The 18,553-nt window shown below is 57.0% G+C and overlaps 2 protein-coding genes across 6 annotated transcripts in view; one reads left to right on the top strand and one right to left on the bottom strand.

The window, feature by feature from the left end:
- The first annotated feature begins 4,362 nt into the window (after positions 1 to 4,362).
- On the top strand, positions 4,363 to 10,660 carry GP9 (glycoprotein IX platelet). Of its 5 annotated transcripts, none has more exons than XM_024763349.1 (4): positions 4,363 to 8,839; positions 9,060 to 9,422; positions 9,609 to 9,730; positions 9,816 to 10,660. In XM_024763349.1, the coding sequence occupies exons 2-4, from the start codon at positions 9,141 to 9,143 to the stop codon at positions 10,360 to 10,362; spliced, it is 951 nt and encodes a 316-aa protein (XP_024619117.1). In that variant the 5' UTR covers positions 4,363 to 8,839; positions 9,060 to 9,140; the 3' UTR covers positions 10,363 to 10,660. The 5 variants fall into 5 exon arrangements, with proteins under 5 accessions (XP_024619117.1, XP_024619118.1, XP_024619119.1 ...); XM_024763350.1 differs by having other exon boundaries at positions 9,318 to 9,422; XM_024763352.1 differs by having other exon boundaries at positions 8,713 to 8,839; positions 9,289 to 9,422.
- A 2,802-nt stretch (positions 10,661 to 13,462) lies between these two features.
- Positions 13,463 to 18,553, bottom strand: part of RAB43 (RAB43, member RAS oncogene family) — a 30,313-nt gene continuing 25,222 nt past the window's right edge. The window contains exon 5 of the mRNA XM_024763395.1: positions 13,463 to 17,095. Within this exon, the coding sequence (XP_024619163.1) occupies positions 16,845 to 17,095 (251 nt within the window). The 3' untranslated portion in view covers positions 13,463 to 16,844. The remainder of the gene's footprint in view (positions 17,096 to 18,553) is intronic.

Here is an 18,553-nt window from a genome sequence, read left to right on the forward strand (position 1 = left end):
AGACAGAGAAAGACAAATGTCACGTGATACCCCTTATATGTGGAATCTAAAAAAAAAAATGGTACAAATGAACTTATCTACATAACAGAAATACAGTGTTACAGATGTAAATTATGCTTACCAGAGGGTAAGGCGGGGTAGGGATAAAATGGGAGATTGGGACTGACAATATACACACTACTATATATAAAATAGATATCTAATAAGAACCTACTGTAGAGCACCGAGAACTCTACTCAGTACTCTGTAATGGCCTATATGGGAAAAGACTCTAAAAAAGAGTGGATATATATGTATGTATCACAGATTCACTTTGCTGTACACCTGAAACGAACACAACATTGTAAATCCACTATACTCCAATAATTTTTTAAAAATTAGACACAGACCTTACACCCTTCATAAAAATTAACTCAAAGTGGATCATAGATCTAAATGTAAAATGAAGAACTTTAAAACCCCTAGAATACAACACAGGAGAAAATCTAGATGACCACGAGTATGGCTATGATTTTTTTAAATATAACAAAGGCATGATCCATCGAAAATGGTTGATAAGCTGGACTTTGTTAAAATTAAAAATTTCTGCTCTGAGAAAGACACTGTCAAGAGAATAAGCCACAAGACAAGCCACAGATTGGGGGAAAATATTCGCAAAAGACACACGTGATAAAGGACTATTATCCAAAATATACAAAGAACTCTTAAACTCAATAATAAGAAAACCACCTGATTTTTTTTTTAATGGGCAAAGACCCTGAACAGACAAACCACCAAAGAAGATACAGAGATGGCAAATATGCAGATGAAGAGATGTTCGACATATGTCATCAGGGAAATGCAAATTAAAACAATGAGCTACCACTGCACGCCTGTTAGGATGGCCAAAATCCAAAACATCGACAGCACCAAGTGCTGACAAGGATGTGGAGCAACAGGAACTCTCATGCCCGCGTTGCTGAGGGAATGCCAGTTCGCTGGCAGAAAAGCCACAAGCCGTAGAACCACTTTGGAAGATAGTTTGGCAATTTCTTAAAAACTAAACATGTTCTTACCACATGATCCAGCAATTGTGCTCCTTAGCATTTACCCAAATCAGCTGAAAAGCGATGCCCACACAAAAACCTGCACACAGATGTTTACAGCAGCTTTATTCACAGCTGCCAAATCTTGGAAGTGACCACGATGTCCTTCAGTAGGTGATGGATAAATAAACCGTGGTCCATTCAGACAATAGGATATGATTCAGTGCTGGAAAGAAATGAACTCTCAAGCCGTGAAAGGACACAGAGGAACCTTAAGTGCATATTATTATGTGAAAGAAGCCCATGTAAAAAGGCTACAAACTGTAGGATTCCAACTATATAACATTCTGGAAATGGAAAAACTATGGAGACAGTGAAAAGATCAGTGGTTGCCAAGGCCTGGGTGAGGAGGGAGGGATAAACAGGTGAGGCACAGAGGAATTTAGGGCAGTAAAGATACGCCGTATGATACAATAATGCCAGATATACATTGGTCAAAGCCCATAGAAGGTACAACCCCAAGCATGAACCCTCATGTGAACTATGGATTCTGGGTGATGCTGTAAGTTCATCAGGTGTAACAAATGCACCACATTAGTGGGGGAGTCTGTGGGGATAAAGGGGAACTCTGTACTTTCCACTCAGTTTTGCTGTGAACCTAAAACTGATCTACAAAGTACTGTCTATTAAAAAAAGGAGAAAGGGAGAATGGGCACAGGAGGTCCCTCAGCCACCTTTGGGCAGAGTCAGCCCTGGCGTCAGGTGCCTCCTGGACCCTTAGCCTTGCCGGCCTGCAGCCTGGTGACCTTCCCTTTTACCCAGCGGGGGCAGGGGGGGAGGCTGGGACCCCCTCAATCCCAGACCTTGAACTTGGATGTGATCTAAGCACCTTTCTGATGCTCTGCCCTGGCCCAAGGTCAGGCTGCCGCTCACAGCCCAGCGAAGCCTGGCCCAAGGCCTCAGGGCAACGGATCCTGAGAAGACCACGGACTTGTCTGGAGAAAGACCTGGGTCTGCGACCGACAGAAGCCAGGCGTGGGGTTTCCTCCCACCTCCACCCTGACTGACAAGGATGCTGATTTGGGGCCATGCCCACAGCCATGCAGCCCAGCCATCGAGCCAGGATTCAGGCCCCGGGCTGGCCGACCCAAGCCCACACTCATGACCACTTAACCACCCTGTCACCGTGATAAACAGGCAGGGCCTTCACTGGGCACCAAGGTCTGAGGTCACTGACAGGAAAGGGAGTCAAAGGGTACAGTTTCACAGAAAGGTGGGGCCCACCTTTGCTGAGCTGAAGACTGGGGTGATGTCTCCAGGGGGGAAATGTGGAGCCCGGGGAGCTGACATCACGGGAAACAGGGCTTCCTTCCGTCAGAAGCAGCAAAGTGCACAATTCCTGAGAAACTCTCACCAAAAACAGGGCCTGAAAATCAGTCACAACCTGGACCTGGAAGTTTCCTGTCACTTGAGGCTCCTGGGAGCTCCATTAACCAATTATCCCTTCACAGGGCCTCTCAATAAAGCTGTAGTTTTCCTGACAGAGGCCTTGCAACGATTGATATTTGAATTTGAAAATTTCCTGTTAAAATGTCTACAAAGTCTCCTTTGAGATATAAAGCCAAATTCTCTTCCCTTTGAGTGTGAGCTAGACTTAGCGACTCATTTTTTATTTTTTTTAATTTATTTTATTTATTTTGGCTGCATTGGGTCTTCGTTGCTGCGCATGGGCTTTCTCTAGTTGCGGCGAGCGGGGGCTACTCTTTGTTGCACTGCACGGGCTTCTCACTGTGGTGGCTTCTCTTGCTGTGGAGCACGGGCTCTAGGCACGCGGGCTTCAGTAATTGTGGCACGTGGGCTCAGTAGTTGTGGCTCACGGGCTCTAGAGCGCAGGCTCAGTAGTTGTGACGCACGGGCTTAGTTGCTCCGCGGCACGTGGGATCTTCCCGGACCAGGGCTCGAACCCATGGCCCCTGCATTGGCAGGCGGATTCTTTACCACTGCGCCACCGGGGAAGTCCCGTGACTCACTTCTAACAGAGAACGGCGGAATTGCCGGGGTGCTCTCGGACACCAGGGCGTGAAAAGCCTGGGCAGCCTGCTCGCTCCCCATGTCAAGAGGATACCCAGGCACCCTGTGGAAAAGGCCATGTGACAGGACATCAGCGTCCTCTGTCAATAGCCAGCAAGGAACCAAGGCCTCCAGCCAACGGTCCAGCTCACATCTCAGAAGCGTGTCCTCCAGCCCAGGTCAGGTCTTTAGATGAGCGTAGCCCCAGCTGAGGTCCTGACTGCAGTATCCAGAACCAGACCTGCCCAGCTAAGCCACTCCCTAGGGCTTGACCCACAGCAACTGAGCTCATCAATGAATGCGTGTTACTGTCTCAAGCTGCTAGTTTGGGGAATAATGTGTTAGGCAGCAGCAAGAGATAACAAATACATTTCCTAGTGAAAAGCCATGCTTCCTCAGCACACAGGGTGATTTGGGAGTGTTCTGGCAGGTGTTTAGGTATATTAGTAACCTTCGGAGGCCTGACAGCAATAACCAGCAGGTTAGAAGGAGGATCAACCCTGCTCCCCGCACCCCAGACACAGAGCCGGCTGAAGGAGCTCTCAAGGGCACGGAGATACTGGGGGAAGACGCAGGCCTGATGGATCCCCCTGCCACCAGCCGCAGACCGACAAAACACACCCTGGCCAAGGGCATCCTGGGGGCCTGGGGGGCCAGGGGGGCAGGCAGCCAGGAGTCGGGGAGGTGACAGGAAGTGGAGACTGTGCAGCCGAGGCTCCAAGTGCCCGGTGCACGCGCCACTGTCCCACTGGACTTCACCGACAGGACAACGCAAAGGTACAACGATCATGAATTTCGGGACAGTGGCCGCAGAGCACCAAACCCCAAGCCCAGGCCCTTTCCGAGTGGGCCCTAGGCAGCTGCACTGGTGGCAGGGCCTGCAGCTGGCTCTGGCTGGGCAGAGGAGGGTAGGGGCAGGGGCGGGGCACGAACCCTGCCGTGTTTCTGGAAGAGGAGAATGGGATATTTGTGAACAGCCTCCCCGTCCACCACTCTCCTTTTGCCCTTTTTCTAGAGAGGCTTCTTTGGGGTTGTTCAAATGGTCTGCAACTCATTAAACGGGTTTTCTAGGAGATTCTAACTACTGTCCTCTCTCACCTTCTGGCAACAAAATCGTTCTGTTGGCCTGGAATCGCCTCCCCCCTCCCACCCGCCCCGACCCCGGCCATGAAAACATCTTGTAGTTTCACACTCTCACCACCAGGTGGCGACGGCTCAGAGTGAAGGTGAGAGGGTCCAAACGCTCAAAGCAGGTTGGGGCGTTGTGGGGGACGTTTTGACTCGCTTCCGTCCCCTCCTTGGGGATGTGCCATGTCCCCCCACCACCTGTGCTCCTACCAACTCTACAATTTCCCTAGAATCGGCTCACTTTTTAAAGTTACGTCAATGACCTTAAGAAGGAAAGTGTGTGTTCTACGTTAGCGGAGACGGCAGCCTTACCTGCCCTGCAGAGGCGGAAGCACGACGTAAGTTCACGGAAGATGCGGCGACGTTGTTCGCTTCCGACCGGGTGTGTTTGCTGAGCCTGAGGAGACCAGCGCGGGGAGGCCCGTGTCAGGGCTGCAGGCCGCGTCCCGACACGGAAGCCCTCCGACTCCGGGGGGCAGCGCAGGGGCTTCAGGCCACCCCTGCGCCTGAGGAAGCCGGCTCCCAGCAGCCCTCGATCAACGCCGGCCGCGCTCAAGCCTCACGCTTCATTCTCCCCACTTCACAGACGAGCAAACTGAGGCAGAGGCAGGCTGAGACTCTCCCAGACCACAGAGCTGGCGCGAAGCACACCGGGCTCGGGAGCCAGGCGTAGCCCGGCAGCCCAGCCCCACACAGCCCTGTTGATGGAGGCGCGTGTCTGCAAAGACGCTGTAAGTGACAGTCGCCCACGTGCGCTGAGACGCCAGGTTTGCAGCAGAGAGAGGGCTTATTCAAGAGCCGCCAAGGGAGAAGACGGGAGAGCAAACCTCAAATCCCCCTCCCGGAAGGCGAGGGGCTGGGGTATCTATGGGATGAAGCTGAGGCTGCGGAGGAGGGAGCGGTGATTGGACAGTAGAAAAAGGTGCGCTGCGATCCTTCCGCGCCAGGCTTCTTAATGGGACGCATGCTCAGAAAAAGGCCTCATTAACATCTTCGGAGGGTGGAGTTCGGAGCCTCTGATGTCAAAGGTCAGGGAGCGGACACTCGCGCAGGCCCAGTTGGAGGGTCGGTGGTCCTAACCAGTCTTAACCGGCTCGAGCTCAAACTGGACACAGATGACTCCAAGTTCCTGCGAAACAACTCAGGGAAACATCTTTTTTAGGCTCCAGGAGGCCTGGAGGAGGTGCAAGGGTTCCAGCGAACCCGTGGGGGCAGGTTACAGGTGTGATGTGTCTAGGTGATGATCACTCAGACTCACAAGCAGGGTTTCTGCTTCTGCGAGAAGGAAGAATTGCTTCGGGGGGATAGTGAAGGGTCCTGGGCCCGCAGGATAAAGGTCCTCCTCAGCGTCCTCCCTTATAACACAGTGAACGGACTAAGGCTCCGCTTCCAGGGCAGGGCAGGGGAAAGGGGGCTCTGCCCCTTGTGTTTCTCATTATTTCTTAGGCACTTACCGCCTGAAACCGCCTAAGAGCCCTGCCCAACTTTCAGTCGCACCTGCTCTGTGAACAGCGCCCAGGACACTTCCCGTGTGGCCACCATGGTCCCCCGGAGCTGCTGGGCTCGCGGGCAGACACACAGCAAACAGCAGCACCACTTACTCTACTGGGGGAGCGGTCCAGGAGAGCTTCCTGGAAGAGGTCAAGCCCTAGGTGGATCTGAAAGGATGGAGAGTGCCAGGTGGAGTTTAGGGGTGGGCTCCAGAAAGAGAACGGCCTGTGGTGGGGAGAGGGAACGAGGATAGCCTGCTATGAAGCTTCCGGTTACAAGGCAATGACAGGGCAAGCTGGAGAGGAAGCCAGGGAGGACCCTGCTGAGGAGCTGATTTTAACCTGAGAACACTGAAGATGAGGTCAAACCTCTGTCACCAGAGGCGGAGCCCGGCACCCAGGAGACAGCCGTCCTAGAGAGAAGCGGATTGGCTGGAACCAGCGGAGACATGGTCCCCAAGGCTGACAGAGGCTTGTTACACCTGCTCTGTGCCAGGCACTGGTGTGTCCTAAACAGCGGGTACCCTTCTGAAGTTCGCATCCAGTGGGAGGAGACATTTCATAACTGCACGCAAAATGTAGGTCCTGCAAAATGCTGTGGAAGAGGCAGAGAAAGCAGAGGCATTTGGAGGAAGATGTGGACTTAGGGGGTGGGCTTTCCAGAAGCGCCGGGTTCTAGGCATCTGTAATCTGATGGGAAGGGTCCAGTGAAGCAGGAAGGGCGGTGGGAGTGGGCTCGCTGCAGCAGCCATGACCTTGAACCGGTGAAGGGGGCAGAGTTCAGAGCTCAAGAGCAGAGTCGGCCTTTGTGTTGATCTTCTCTTGCTGCTGTAACCAAGCCCTGCCGACGAAGAGGAGACCGCAACAACGTCCCCTTGTGCTGCGTCTCTCGCTTCCTCTTCTGCACCAGCCGCAGAAGGCTGTCTGCGTCTAAGGGCTCCCACGTTCAGCTCAGGCCTCCTGGAAAACCTCCCTCTTTCGGGGTCAGCCGTCCCATGAAACACAGCCCTGAGGTTGCACCAGATTCTCTGGGTCCAGGGATCAGGCTGTGGGATGGTGGGGGCCGTTCCTGGGGATTCCTACAGGAGCAGGAGACCCTTGCGCTGGAGCAGGTGGGAAGGCAGGACGTGGAGGCCTGTGCGCGCACGCACACACACGCACACGCACATAGGATTTTTCCAGAATAAAGGAGGCCTGAGCACGTTTACAGACAGAAGGAGCCAGAGAGAGGGGCCTCCACAGGCAGGAAGGGAGAGAGGGAGGGAGGGACCTAGCAAGGAGCCTGAGAGACCGGAGCAGGAATGCCTCAGCCTCCCCTCTGGGGAACCGTGTGGTCAGCCAGGCCGGCCAGCTCAGGCAGCCCTGGAAGCGGGTGTCCCCTCCGGAAGCCCAGAGGCTGCCCCCAGCCCCGTCCCCACAAACGCCTGTTGCGGGGAGATAAGGAGAGCAGGCGAGCCCTGCATGCCCAGGATCCCCACATAGAAGATGCGTCCAGAGTGGAGCCACGTGAATGCTGGTGACCTGAGGCTGTATCCACAGGCGCGAAAGCAGGTTCCCCAAGGCCGTGGACCCTGCGTGGCCCTGTTTGGGTAGGAAAACAATACTCACAGGACAGAAATAAAAGGTAGTCTTGCTGGATATTGGGGTTGAGGACAATTTTTTTTTGCCGTACGCGGGCCTCTCACTGTTGCGGCGAGGACAATTTTTATAATCTTCTTCCGCTCATCCGCCGAGTTCAGGTTTTCCACAATGAAAACGATTTCTTATTTGTGTCGCTTTTTGTGGTTTTAAGTTGTACGTGTCGAAAATAAGAAGGAAACCTCAGAGGCCCCAGAGGAGGAGAGAGCGTGGGCCCGACCAGATGAGGTCAGGTCAGGAACAGCCTGGGAGTCGCAGGGCCAACACCCGCTGCCTGTCCTGAACGTGAGGAACATTCCTGTGGGTCTGGGGTGCCGGGGGTAAAGCGCCCTCGGCCCCCTGACTTTGATTTCTCCTGCCCAGCGCCATGCCCTCCGGCGCAACGACCCTGTTTTAAGAACAAGGATCAGCTGGAGAGGGTGCGGGCTCCCTCCCTCCTGCTGCGGTGATACCTGGTCCTGTTCACGGTCCAGTGTCCCCTCGGCTGGCAGCATGGCAGCTCTGGGCCTCAGTTTCGCTCTCCAGCCCCGAACCCTCTGAGTTTTAGAGGGTTTACAACAGTCCGCACTGGGGGCCCGAGACACGTCCTTGGCTGACACTGGCCACAGCCATGGGGGATGGCCAGGGGTCCCTCTCCTCAGCAGCCCCGCACTCTGGGCTCCTCTCCTGGGCCCCTCTGGTTGCTAGAACCTCTTCTCCCTGTTCCCAAAGCATTGCTATACCCCAGGGGTTCCCACACCTCAGTCCCCCCACCCCGCCACGGGTGCAACTTTTGCCATCTCTGCAAATCCCTTATTGACTAAATATTTCATACTGCTGACATTTTCATAACTTCTAATCAAAAGCATACATTAATGTTTTAATTTTCCAATATAATTCTTTGTAATATTTCACTGTTCAGCTTGATTTTAATTCATATTTTGTAACGTTAAAATATAATTAAAGATACATTTATCTTTTATAGAGAACTTTATATCACTAGCATAGATGGGAAGCTGATGTCACTCCCCAGAGTAGAATGTCGCTATAGAAATAAATACAATGCACATACGACTATGGCCTTGACTTCTAGCCTGAGACTGATTGATGCAGCTCTTTGTCAAAAAGAAGGATCAGAAAGTGTTGAAAGGCGCTGAAGATGCAACGGCACCCTCCTCCTGGAAGCCTTGCACACCTTCTGGGACTGGGGCCCCCCTTGGTTCTCCCGCATGCTGAGGATCATGGGGCACTGGCGGTGCAGTGAGAGGCACCGCACCCTTCCAGAAACTGGGCTTGACCTGCGGTTCTGTGCGCAAGTCCCTGCGACCCCCAGGGCCCCCGCCTCTGGAGATAGGCCCTCTGGGGGCTGCACCCAGGGATAAGCCAGGCTGTCTTCACCATTTCCTTCCTTCTGCTCGGGCAAGGGCTGCCCCACACAGAGCGATCACTGTGGCCTCAGCCAGGACAGCTCAGGCCGGGAAAGGGGCGCCCCGCCAGCAGGCCTGAAAGGTAAGCGGCCCTCATCTCCCCAGCACCACCTCCCGCTGTGTGGGCCCCTGGCAGTGGAGGCGGTGGGACCAGGCCGGGCAGGGAGAGAGGAGGCCGGCAGGCAAGTCCCGCTTCTGTCCCTCCTGGGGGGTGGGGGGCACGGGCAGGCGTTCGCCCTGAGACACCAGGTCCTTGGCTGAGTCAAGATTCATTGGTTTACTCAACAAACGTTCATCGGAAGCTTGTCTTCGCGAGGGGAAACAGCCCGCACTGAGTCCTGGAGGGGCACTGAACCAGGCAGAAAGCAGAGGCTTGAGTGCCAATGTGGTCTCTGACGTGGAGCGCTGGGCAGCCCTGCACAAGTCACTCTCCGTCTCTGGGCCTCAATTTCCCAACTCCAAGCATGAGCCTCCATCAACAGCTTTCCAGGCTCAGCCCCTTCCGGGTCCCCTTCCCTATTCCCCCGTCAGCATCCTCAACCAGCTGCCTTCCACACCAGAGACCGCTTGTGAGAGTTCACTCCGCTGGGGCCAAGCTACTTGGAATCCGTGGGCCGAGGTGTGGTCTGTGGCGTGCACACCATCTGCCAGACCAAGGCTTGAGGGTGGGTGTTGGGAGCAGCCTGGGAGGCCCTCCCCGGCCTCGGGGCGGGGGCGGGACCAGGCCTGGGATTCTTTAGCAGGCATCTGCTCCCCCCACCGTGGAGTAGAGGCTGGGTCTCTGCCAGACGACGGGAGGGTCCTTCCTCTTCCCAAGGAAGGACTAAGCCCGCTCCGTGCTCCCACCGCAGCAGCCGTCACGGTCCTGCCTGCTGACCATCCGGGGAGGGTCAACCGGCCTGGACCCCGCACGCTTCACTTCCTTGATCCCAGCACCCATTTCACGGAGGAGACAGCCCGGCCGGAGAGGGAGGTGAGTGGTCCCTTGTCCGGTCGGGTCCCACCAGCCCTTGGGTCGGGTGCAGGCCGCCAGGACCTCACGGCCACTGTCCCCGCAGCCCGTCCTGCCCGATGTCCATCTGGGCTGCCCTGCTCTTGATCTGGGCGGCCGCCGAGGCCTCCGAGAACTGCCCCGCCGCGTGCGCCTGCCGCGCCCTGGAAACCATGGGGCTGCTGGTGGACTGCGGGGGCCGGGGACTTGCGGTGATGCCCGCCCTCCCGGCACACACGCGCCACCTCCTGCTGGCCAACAACAGCCTGCGCTCAGTGCCCCCGGGAGCCTTCGACCACCTGCCGCAGCTGCAGAGCCTCGACGTGGCGCACAACCCCTGGCGCTGCGACTGCGGCGTCACGTACCTGCGCCTTTGGCTGGAGGACCGCGCGCCAGCGGAGCTGCTGCGCGTGCGCTGTGCCGGCCCCGGCCCCGCCTCCGGCCGCGCGCTCGGGCAGCTCAGCGGCTCCGAGCTGGGCAGCTGCGGCTGGATCCTGCGGGCGACCTGGGCCGACCCGGGGCCCTGGTGGGACGCGGCGCTGGCCGTCGTGGCCGCGCTGGGCCTGGCTCTCCTGGCGGGCCTGCTGTGCACCGTCTCCGTGCCCCGAGCCTGAGCCGGGGCCCCCCGGGTCATCGCGGCCCCGGCCCTGGGCATTCCAACCGCCGGTAGCTCAAAATAAACCAGCGGCTCAGCCGTTACCCAGGCTCGGAGATGTTTCCCTTTTAGCACCCGAGTCTGTCTCATCCTGGAAACCTGCGACCATGTTTGTTCTGACAGACATTGACTGGGGCTTCTCTATCCACCAAGTTCCTAGCAAAATGGTTTATCCCGCTTCCACACCTCCTCCAGCCACCCCCAATGCCACCATCTCTGGACACCCCAGGCACTTCCCCAGGTCCCGGGAGTCCCGTTCTAACACCATCTCCTTCCCACCCACCCATCCCACACCCGGCTCCCCAGGCCTCGCAGTGGCTTCCTGGGATGGGATGCAGGCAGTGCAGGGATCAGTGTCCCGAAGAAACCAGGCTCTGGTGGAGGAATGCCTCGTCCAAGGTCACAAACCAGCCTGGGTCGACCTGGGGTTTGAGTGGAGGCTGGTGTGACCCCCAGCCTGTCAGCCTGTCTTGGGGGAGGCTGCGCAGGTGGGCACAGCACACCTGGTGCCCTGAGCAGCTGTGCCCTCCCATCAGCAGGGGCTCCCTCTGTGAGGGACCAGGGACGGGCTCCACTGATCTCGGGGGGCTATGGACTCATGGGGTCCCTGGGGGGGGGAACATTGACTGGGGCTTCTCTATCCACCAAGTTCCTAGCAAAATGGTTTATCCCGCTTCCACACCTCCTCCAGCCACCCCCAATGCCACCATCTCTGGACACCCCAGGCACTTCCCCAGGTCCCGGGAGTCCCGTTCTAACACCCTCCTGGCTGCTGGCACCTCCTTCCCAGACGGGCCGCCAGACAGTCCAGGCCACCCTCACATCAATGTTCTAAGTTCCACAAAAAACCTTGTCCTAACAACGCAGCAGCGAACAGACCCCAGGTGGGAGGAGAGGAGACATACCTATGACAGACCTTGGAAGGCACATCACTGTTCCCAAAATAGTCTTTGGCCACCCTGACCTGGCCATGAGGCCACCTGGCCTCGCCCTGCCCCATCCTTTGTCATCATTTCTCTCTCACTCTCTCTCCTTTTCCTCCTCTCTATGCCTCTTCTTCAGAAACAAAACAACCAATTCCCCCCTTTCTCATGGAAGCAACTCCCCTCTGGATGCTGGCATCAGACACCTGCAAACTCTGGGCTCCCACCTCTACCCTAAGCAACGGTCACCAAAGTCTTCAAAAAAGATGCTTCTCTCCCTCAGTGGGTTTCTGGTGCCAGCAGTTAAAATCTTAAACTTTTTTCCACCATATGAGATAATAATTTCAGATCCATCACTGGCCAACCCAAATCCAATGTAATTATACCAAAGATCCCCCCAGCAAGGAGGTTCACATAGTGGGGCTGTGGGTCAGAGGGTGCCACGAGGGAGGCCAAGTGGGCACCAGGCGCCACCGGAGGGCAGTGACCCACAGAGGTGAGGCTGGACCAGGATCCCCAAACTTGGGGCTGGTGGACAATAGGGAGTGGTGGGGACTGTGGTAAACCAGGGATCCCACGCTCCATCTAGAGGCCCAGTGGAATGTTGCCACGTGGAAAGGTGGCCAGGTGCCCGTTCTTACAGAGAGGTTGGAAGAAGTTTACGTTAAACTGAATTATTCAAGCATTGGCGACTAAATTTAAATTTTTTTTAAATATACATCAACGGGACAAATAAAACATATTAATCAACATGAATAGTCCGGAGGCTGAGAGTTTGGTTTCTGCATTAGGAATCAGCTGGCATCCACTCTCTGGGCACTTAATATGTGGGAGGCTCTGCATAAAGCCCCCACACACGGGCCTTTCTCCTGTACCCTGTGAACCCTGTGAGGAGGTGCTGTCCTCCTGCCCTGCATGGAGGTGGACTCAGGCCCAGGCCCGTGGTCACTTCACAGGCACAGGCCAGACACATCCCCCATCAGACCTGAGAAGCGCTCCCTTGGAAGCTTCCTGGCCCTGGGCCCCCAGAACTGAGCCCCTTCAACCTCAAGTCCCCAAGTGGGGTGCCCCTAAATTCTGCCCTGCTCCTTCCTGGGGGGCCGTCCTCCCGTGACCCCCGTGGCCCCCTCACCCACGGCTGCGGATCAGGGCTGAAGCGGCAGGGCCCATGGCGCCGGCCTTTGGGGAGCACACAGAGGATGACCGGGAGTCGGTCCAAACCCGCCGCCGAGTCTTTCCCTCCCGGAGGGGAGAAACCACAGCAGAGGCCGCAGCTCCGGGCAGAGTGGGGGGGCTCCCCACCCTCGGGAGGGGTCCTGGGCGTGTCCGGCGGGCCTCCCGAAGGAGACTGGGGGCAGCGGAGCAGTGCCAGCCTGAGTGAGGGGCTGACCGTCAGTGTGTGACCTGCCTTAGGATGTTCCCGAGCCAGGGTGGAGGGGGTCAGGCGGAGGCCGCGCAGGGTGGGGAAGGCGACCTGGGGCTTCTGAGCTGAATATGGACTCATGGGGTCCCTGGGGGGGGGGTCAAGGCTCTGATCCAGGTGCTCAGCAGCTCTCTGAGCGCCTACTGTGCGCATGGATCCGGGCTCGGCGCTGGAGAACAGTGATGAGCAAGACCCATCCTGCCCTGCGGGACCTCGCAGACCCTGACTTGCAATAGCAGCTGTACTTCCTCATGGCTGCAGGACTCAGGCAGGGAACTCCCTACTCCGAGCATGTTGGCTCATCTGAATAAATCAAGGGTGGAGGGATGGTAACACGTGTGTGCCTCGCAGGGTTGCTGGGCTGATGCCCCTGGCGTTCACCAAGTAGCACTTCCCAACCTGCCTGCCTCCCCAACACGAAACCAGATGAGGGATCCTGGGGCCCAGAGAGGTGCAGTGACTCGCCCAAGGTATCCCTGGCAGAGATGGGACCCAACCCCAGCTCCTCCCTGCCCCTGAGGCACTGTCTGCTCCTCCGTCCAGAGGCCCCGATGGTCTTAACAGGGCTCTGGGCAACAGACAGGCAGGGGGCAGTGTGTGGGCCTGGAGGCCAGTCGGGGGAGCCGGCCAGGCAGGTGGGACATCTGTGGATCCGTGGGCACTGGAGCCAGCTCTGAGCTCCAAGCCAAGAGAACCAGTCTGGGCGCTGCCGGCTCGTTACAGAAACGTTTAATAGTTTAGGAATGCGTACACTCTGGCTCTGCTAAGTCTCCATAAAGGCAACTTTTCCATGTTTTAAAAAATAGATTCGCTATAAAGATTTATATATTCATAAATAGGCAATGTGAAAAATCCCCAAATGCCATGGCATCCTGGGGCTGAGGCCCTCCCCATCCCAGCCCAGGTGCAGGCTCAGAGGTCTCTGAGGCCCCAGCCTCGGCAGCCCTCCGGGGAGAAGTAACTGCATTCAATGTGAATTAGGAATTTCCTCCAGCTTCACACCTGCTGGGGCCTGTGTCCTTGAGCTCCACCCCCAACACCCACCCGCCCTCTGGACCAGGCCCACCTCTCTGGCTCAGGAGTCAGGATCCCTGTCCCTTGCCTGTCCCCCTCCAGGGAGTATAAAACACCAGCCTTCCTCTGGTCCTTCAGCCCAGGCCACAGACCGCCCTCCTCCGCCCGATGGCTGGGACACTTCCTGGCCCTCCTGCCGGGCTTCCTCTCCTGGCCCCTGACCCCTGACCTCACCTGCTCCTGTTCTTGGGTAACTTATAAACAAAGGAAGAGGCCCTGGGAGAGGGAAGAGGCGGGGCCATGCTGTCTTACACACTTCCCCGTTGTCCCTTGGCCAAGTCCATCCGTCCGGGCCCATCTGACAGAGGACTTGGGCCCAGAGAGGTAGTGAGGCCCCTACCTGCCAGGACACCCCAGAGCAGGCAGCCAGCAGCGCACCCAGGGAGGCCCTGAGCGCTAGCATTTGGCTCTGAGACGGAGGACGGGAAGCCTCCGTAGGAAATGGCTTCGGCCCAGGACGGGAACCCCGCAGGCCAAGGGTGGGTAGGGAAGGAATGCATTCTTGCCAGGGGGTACGATGAGCAAAGGACCAGCTGGTCATCTGTGGGATTCTAAATGGCACGTATTCAAGGGCAGGGTCGGTAAGGGGGGCAGGGCAGGAAGGGGTCTGCCTGGACAGAAGCTGCTCCTGTGGGCAAGACGGTGCAGGGGAGAAGGAACGGAGCTGTGTGAGGCCTTGGACACCTGCGTGAGGATGGACATCCCGAGAGCCCGGGGGCGACTGGAAGGTGTCAGGATGGGGGAGGGACCTTTCATAGCTGCCCCCCTCACAGCAGCAGGATGGTGCCCGGGCTGGTGGAAGCCCAGGCCAAGGAGGTCAGGGAGGCATCCAGGGGAGGGGATGGGGCCCATCTGGGCAGAGGGGCCGGGGGCACGGTTGTAGGGTGGGGGAGAAAGTGGGGAGCCCGAAATGACCCCTGAGTTCTAGGCTACAGCCCTGGAGCGAGGCTGCTCCGTGCGGAGGATGGGTGGCAGGAGACCCACCGGGCCCTGGGATTGTGAAAGGAGAGAGTGAAGTGCTGCTTCCTTGGTTCTGGCTGAAGAAGGGCCACCGTGAGGCCACCTCCCCTGTGCAGGATTCCGGGCACAGGAGTAGGGGGATGGCTCACAGCCCAAGGTGGCAGGTGAGCCCCTGTCACCGGTGTTTCCTGTACCTGTGCACCCTGGATGCGGACTGCCGGGTGCTGCCGGCAGCCCGGCAGGGCTCCTTCTGGAGGAGGTGAGCGGGGGGCCTCCCTCCTTCCCTAAGCCCTGTGAGGCAGCCCTGGGCCCGGGGTCAGTACCTGTGCTCGCTGGAACTGGGGCGCAGTCCCGGCCGCTGCTCCTTGCATACACCCCACCCCCCAGAGCAGCAGGTCTGTGCAAGGTGGTCTTTGTGAGACTTCTCTCCCAGCTGGGCCTGGACTGAACACCCAACTCTGCCCAAACATCAGCCCCCTGCAGAGAGGTCATGGGGCTGGAGGACCTCTGCCCTTGGCCTGAAGGGGGCCCCTCTCTGGGGAACCCCTCAGTGCAGGTGGAGGGGCTGGGCCCCATCCCATTAGCAGGGACGGGGGAGGGAAGCCAGGCAGCCTTCTTGCTCCCACTTCCCAGCCCACTCGGCCGACAGCGGGCTGACCCCTGCTCAGCAGCTCCTGGCCCCTCCAGGCCAGCGTCCTTCCCCTCCAGGACCAGGCTCAGCCTCCGCGGCTGGAAGGGCCAGCAGCCCTGCCTGACCTGCCTCCTGGGGCTGCCTGGCAAGGTCTGACTTCCTGCTCTGTGTCCAGGCCTGCCTGGGAGGGTTTGACGCAGACCAGGTGCTGGGATGGAAGGCAGGGAGCCCGACTGCAGCTGTGCGGCACCTCTGGGCTCTCAGGGGCCCTGGGCTGTGTCTCCCTGACGTGGCCTCGCCCATGGCTCTGAGAGCAGCCGATTTCCTGGGGCCCCACACTGGGGCGGGGGGCCTGCAGGGCTGAACTGGGCTGATGGGAGCGACTGGGATTGGCCTGGGAAGACCACCTGCTCCCCCAGTCCAGTCCCTGCGCTCCTCTGAGCTGCACCCAGAGAACGGTGCTGCTTCCAAGGGCCCCAGTGACCCTGGTCCCCTGCTGTCTAACCTCAGTGTCCAGCGTATGCAGAGACCATTAGAGTGGGTGGGCCCAGACCCAAGCCTGCCAGGGCCTCGCCTTTTCTGTGCGGGAAACTCTCTAAGCTGGTCTGGGAGTGGCGGGGGAGCTGGCACTCTGAACGTGGCACGAAGGATCTCTGCAAGTCAGGTGGGACAGGCTGGGCTCAGGGGTGCGAGCGTTTACTTTTCCCTTAAGTGTCCGCACTCCTATCTCATTCCCACTACCCCGCAGCTTCCGAGAGCCAGAGCTAAAGGATTCACTGCTTTTGCAACCTGAGTGGCAAAACTTTGGGCCCCAAGCCAGCAGACGAGCGCTGTGGGCTGTGACCCACCGCTGTTCCGGTGAAAAGGAGAAGCTACACGGAAATGGGAGAGGGAGGCCCGGCTGAGGCAGGAGCTGGCCTTGAAGGAAGGAGGGAGGTAGGGAAACCCCGGGACGAAGCTCAGGACTGAGTCCGCTGGGCCGTTGCTCCTGCACAGGAGGCCCTGGAATGCCCTGGGAGGACCCGGAGCTCCGGCCACATCCCTGGAAAGTAACACCCTGCTGCAGCCTCGTGTGAAACGGTCCTAACCAGGGAGCGTGTAGCCCGGGAGGCCCACTCCTAGCCCCTGGGCCAAGGTCCACACCGCTGGGCTCGTGCCAGTCCTGGGACGTGCCGCGTGTGGCGGGGACAGCAGCTGGCTGGCAGGAAGGGCCCCACACCCTACCCTGTGCCAACAGGGCCTCCCGTGGGAGGAATCCTGCTTCTTCCTTCCTGGAGGGCAGTGCTCCCATCAAGCATCCAGGCCACAGGCGGGGTAATTCCAGGCCTTTATCTGGCTGGCACCCTGGAGGCCAGCTCTGGAGGGCTGGTCGAGGAGGCCACAGGGCGGGAGGAGGTGGGGCAGCCCCGCCTGCCTGCCCTGCACCCCGGTCAGCACCCGCAGCCCCAGCTCTCTCCGACGTCCTTGCTGTCCAGCTGGATGTGGTCAGTGCCCTTCTCGCTGAGCAGAGGGCCCCCGTGCCGCATAACCAGCTCCGTGGCCACCCTCACGAAGGCCTCCTCCACGTTGCTCGAGTCCTTGGCCGACGTCTCGATGGCGCACAGGATGTCGTGGTGCTCTGCCAGGCTCTGCGCCTCGGCCAGCGGCACCTCCCTCAGCTCCCTGAGGTCCGACTTGTTCCCTGCGGGGAGGTGGGGCAGTGGTGAGGCCCAGGGCCCAGGTGGGCGCGGCTACAGCTAAAGGCAGCGAGCCGGGAGAGTCTACCTTTAATGCTCTTATTCCATCCTTTAGTCCCTCATCTCATCTCTTCCTTATCTTTGCCAGGGGCTTGTGCATTTTATTGCTTTTTCCTAAGAAATAGAAGCGGGAAGGTTTGGTGAAAAGAACACGGTGCTTAGAGCTGGAAGAAGACCTGGGTAGAGACGCCAGCTTCCCGTCACCTGCTGTGTGACGCTCGGGTAACTCACTCCATCTCTGAGTCTCAGCCCCCCATCTACGACACCACCTTCTGCAGAGCAGACATTAAATGACACGGTGGACACAAGCTAGCACCTAGCGGGCACTCCACCAATGCTGAAGTTAAAGAAATCTGGCCTTGCTGTTTTTTTCTGGCTAAAATTTTGTCATTTTTCTGATTATTTATGCTCTCATATTTTCCTTTGGAATTTTTAAATTCTCTGTAAGATTGTGGGTTTTGATTATTTTGCTTTTCTGATAATGAGAGCACAGACTACAGCTGCCCGTGAAAGCACACCTTTCCTTCTCCCATGAGGTGTGAGATGTTTCATTATGTTTTAAATAATCTGGTCACTTGCTCCTTGGTCCAATTTCTACAAGAATTTTTTTTAAGTCTCTAAGCGATTGACTTTTATAATCTGATTATAGGGACAAAAAAATAGATAAGCATCTGTGAAGATCTAGGGACTTCCCTGGCGGTCTAGTGGTTATGGCTTGTTGTTTTCACTGCCAGGGCCCAGGTTCAGTCCCGCGTCGGGGATCTAAGATCCCACAAGCCACGCAGAATGGCCAAAAAAAGAGAAAAAAAAAAATCTACAATTTCTTCGGTAACCTTAAACAATGCAGCAACCAATTTCAATGTTTGGAACTTATTTGGATCCTGATTTCCACAAACTGAAAAGAAAACCACATGTGATATTTATGAGCAATTATAAATCTGACCACAGATCAGCTAAGTTGATTGTATTAGGAGATGTCAGTACGTTTTAAATGTGAAAAGCGTACTGTTATTATATATTTTTTAAGTGTTTGTATCTTTTATAGATTCATGCTGGAACATTTGCAAATGAAATCATTTGGTGTTGGGATTTGCCTCAAAATAATATGAGGTCGGGGGAGGGGCCGAGGGCTGAAATGACCGTGGACAGGACTTGCCGGCTCTGCTGAATCTGGGGTTTGTTACGCTATTCCTTTTACGTCCTTGTATAGAGTGCTCTATGATAGAATGTTTTATTTTAAAAGTCCTGGATTGGGAATTCCCTGGCAGTCCAGTGGTTAGGGCTTTGCGCTTCCACTGCAGGGGGCCCCGGTTCGATCCCTGGTCAGGGAACTAAGATCCTGCAAGCCGAGCGGCGTGGCCAAAATAATAAAAAACTAAAAAAAAAAAAAAAAAAAAAATCCA

The sequence above is a fragment of the Neophocaena asiaeorientalis genome, unplaced genomic scaffold, assembly GCF_003031525.2.
Source record: "Neophocaena asiaeorientalis asiaeorientalis breed wild unplaced genomic scaffold, Neophocaena_asiaeorientalis_V1.1 scaffold433, whole genome shotgun sequence".
Classification (NCBI taxonomy): domain Eukaryota; kingdom Metazoa; phylum Chordata; class Mammalia; order Artiodactyla; family Phocoenidae; genus Neophocaena; species Neophocaena asiaeorientalis.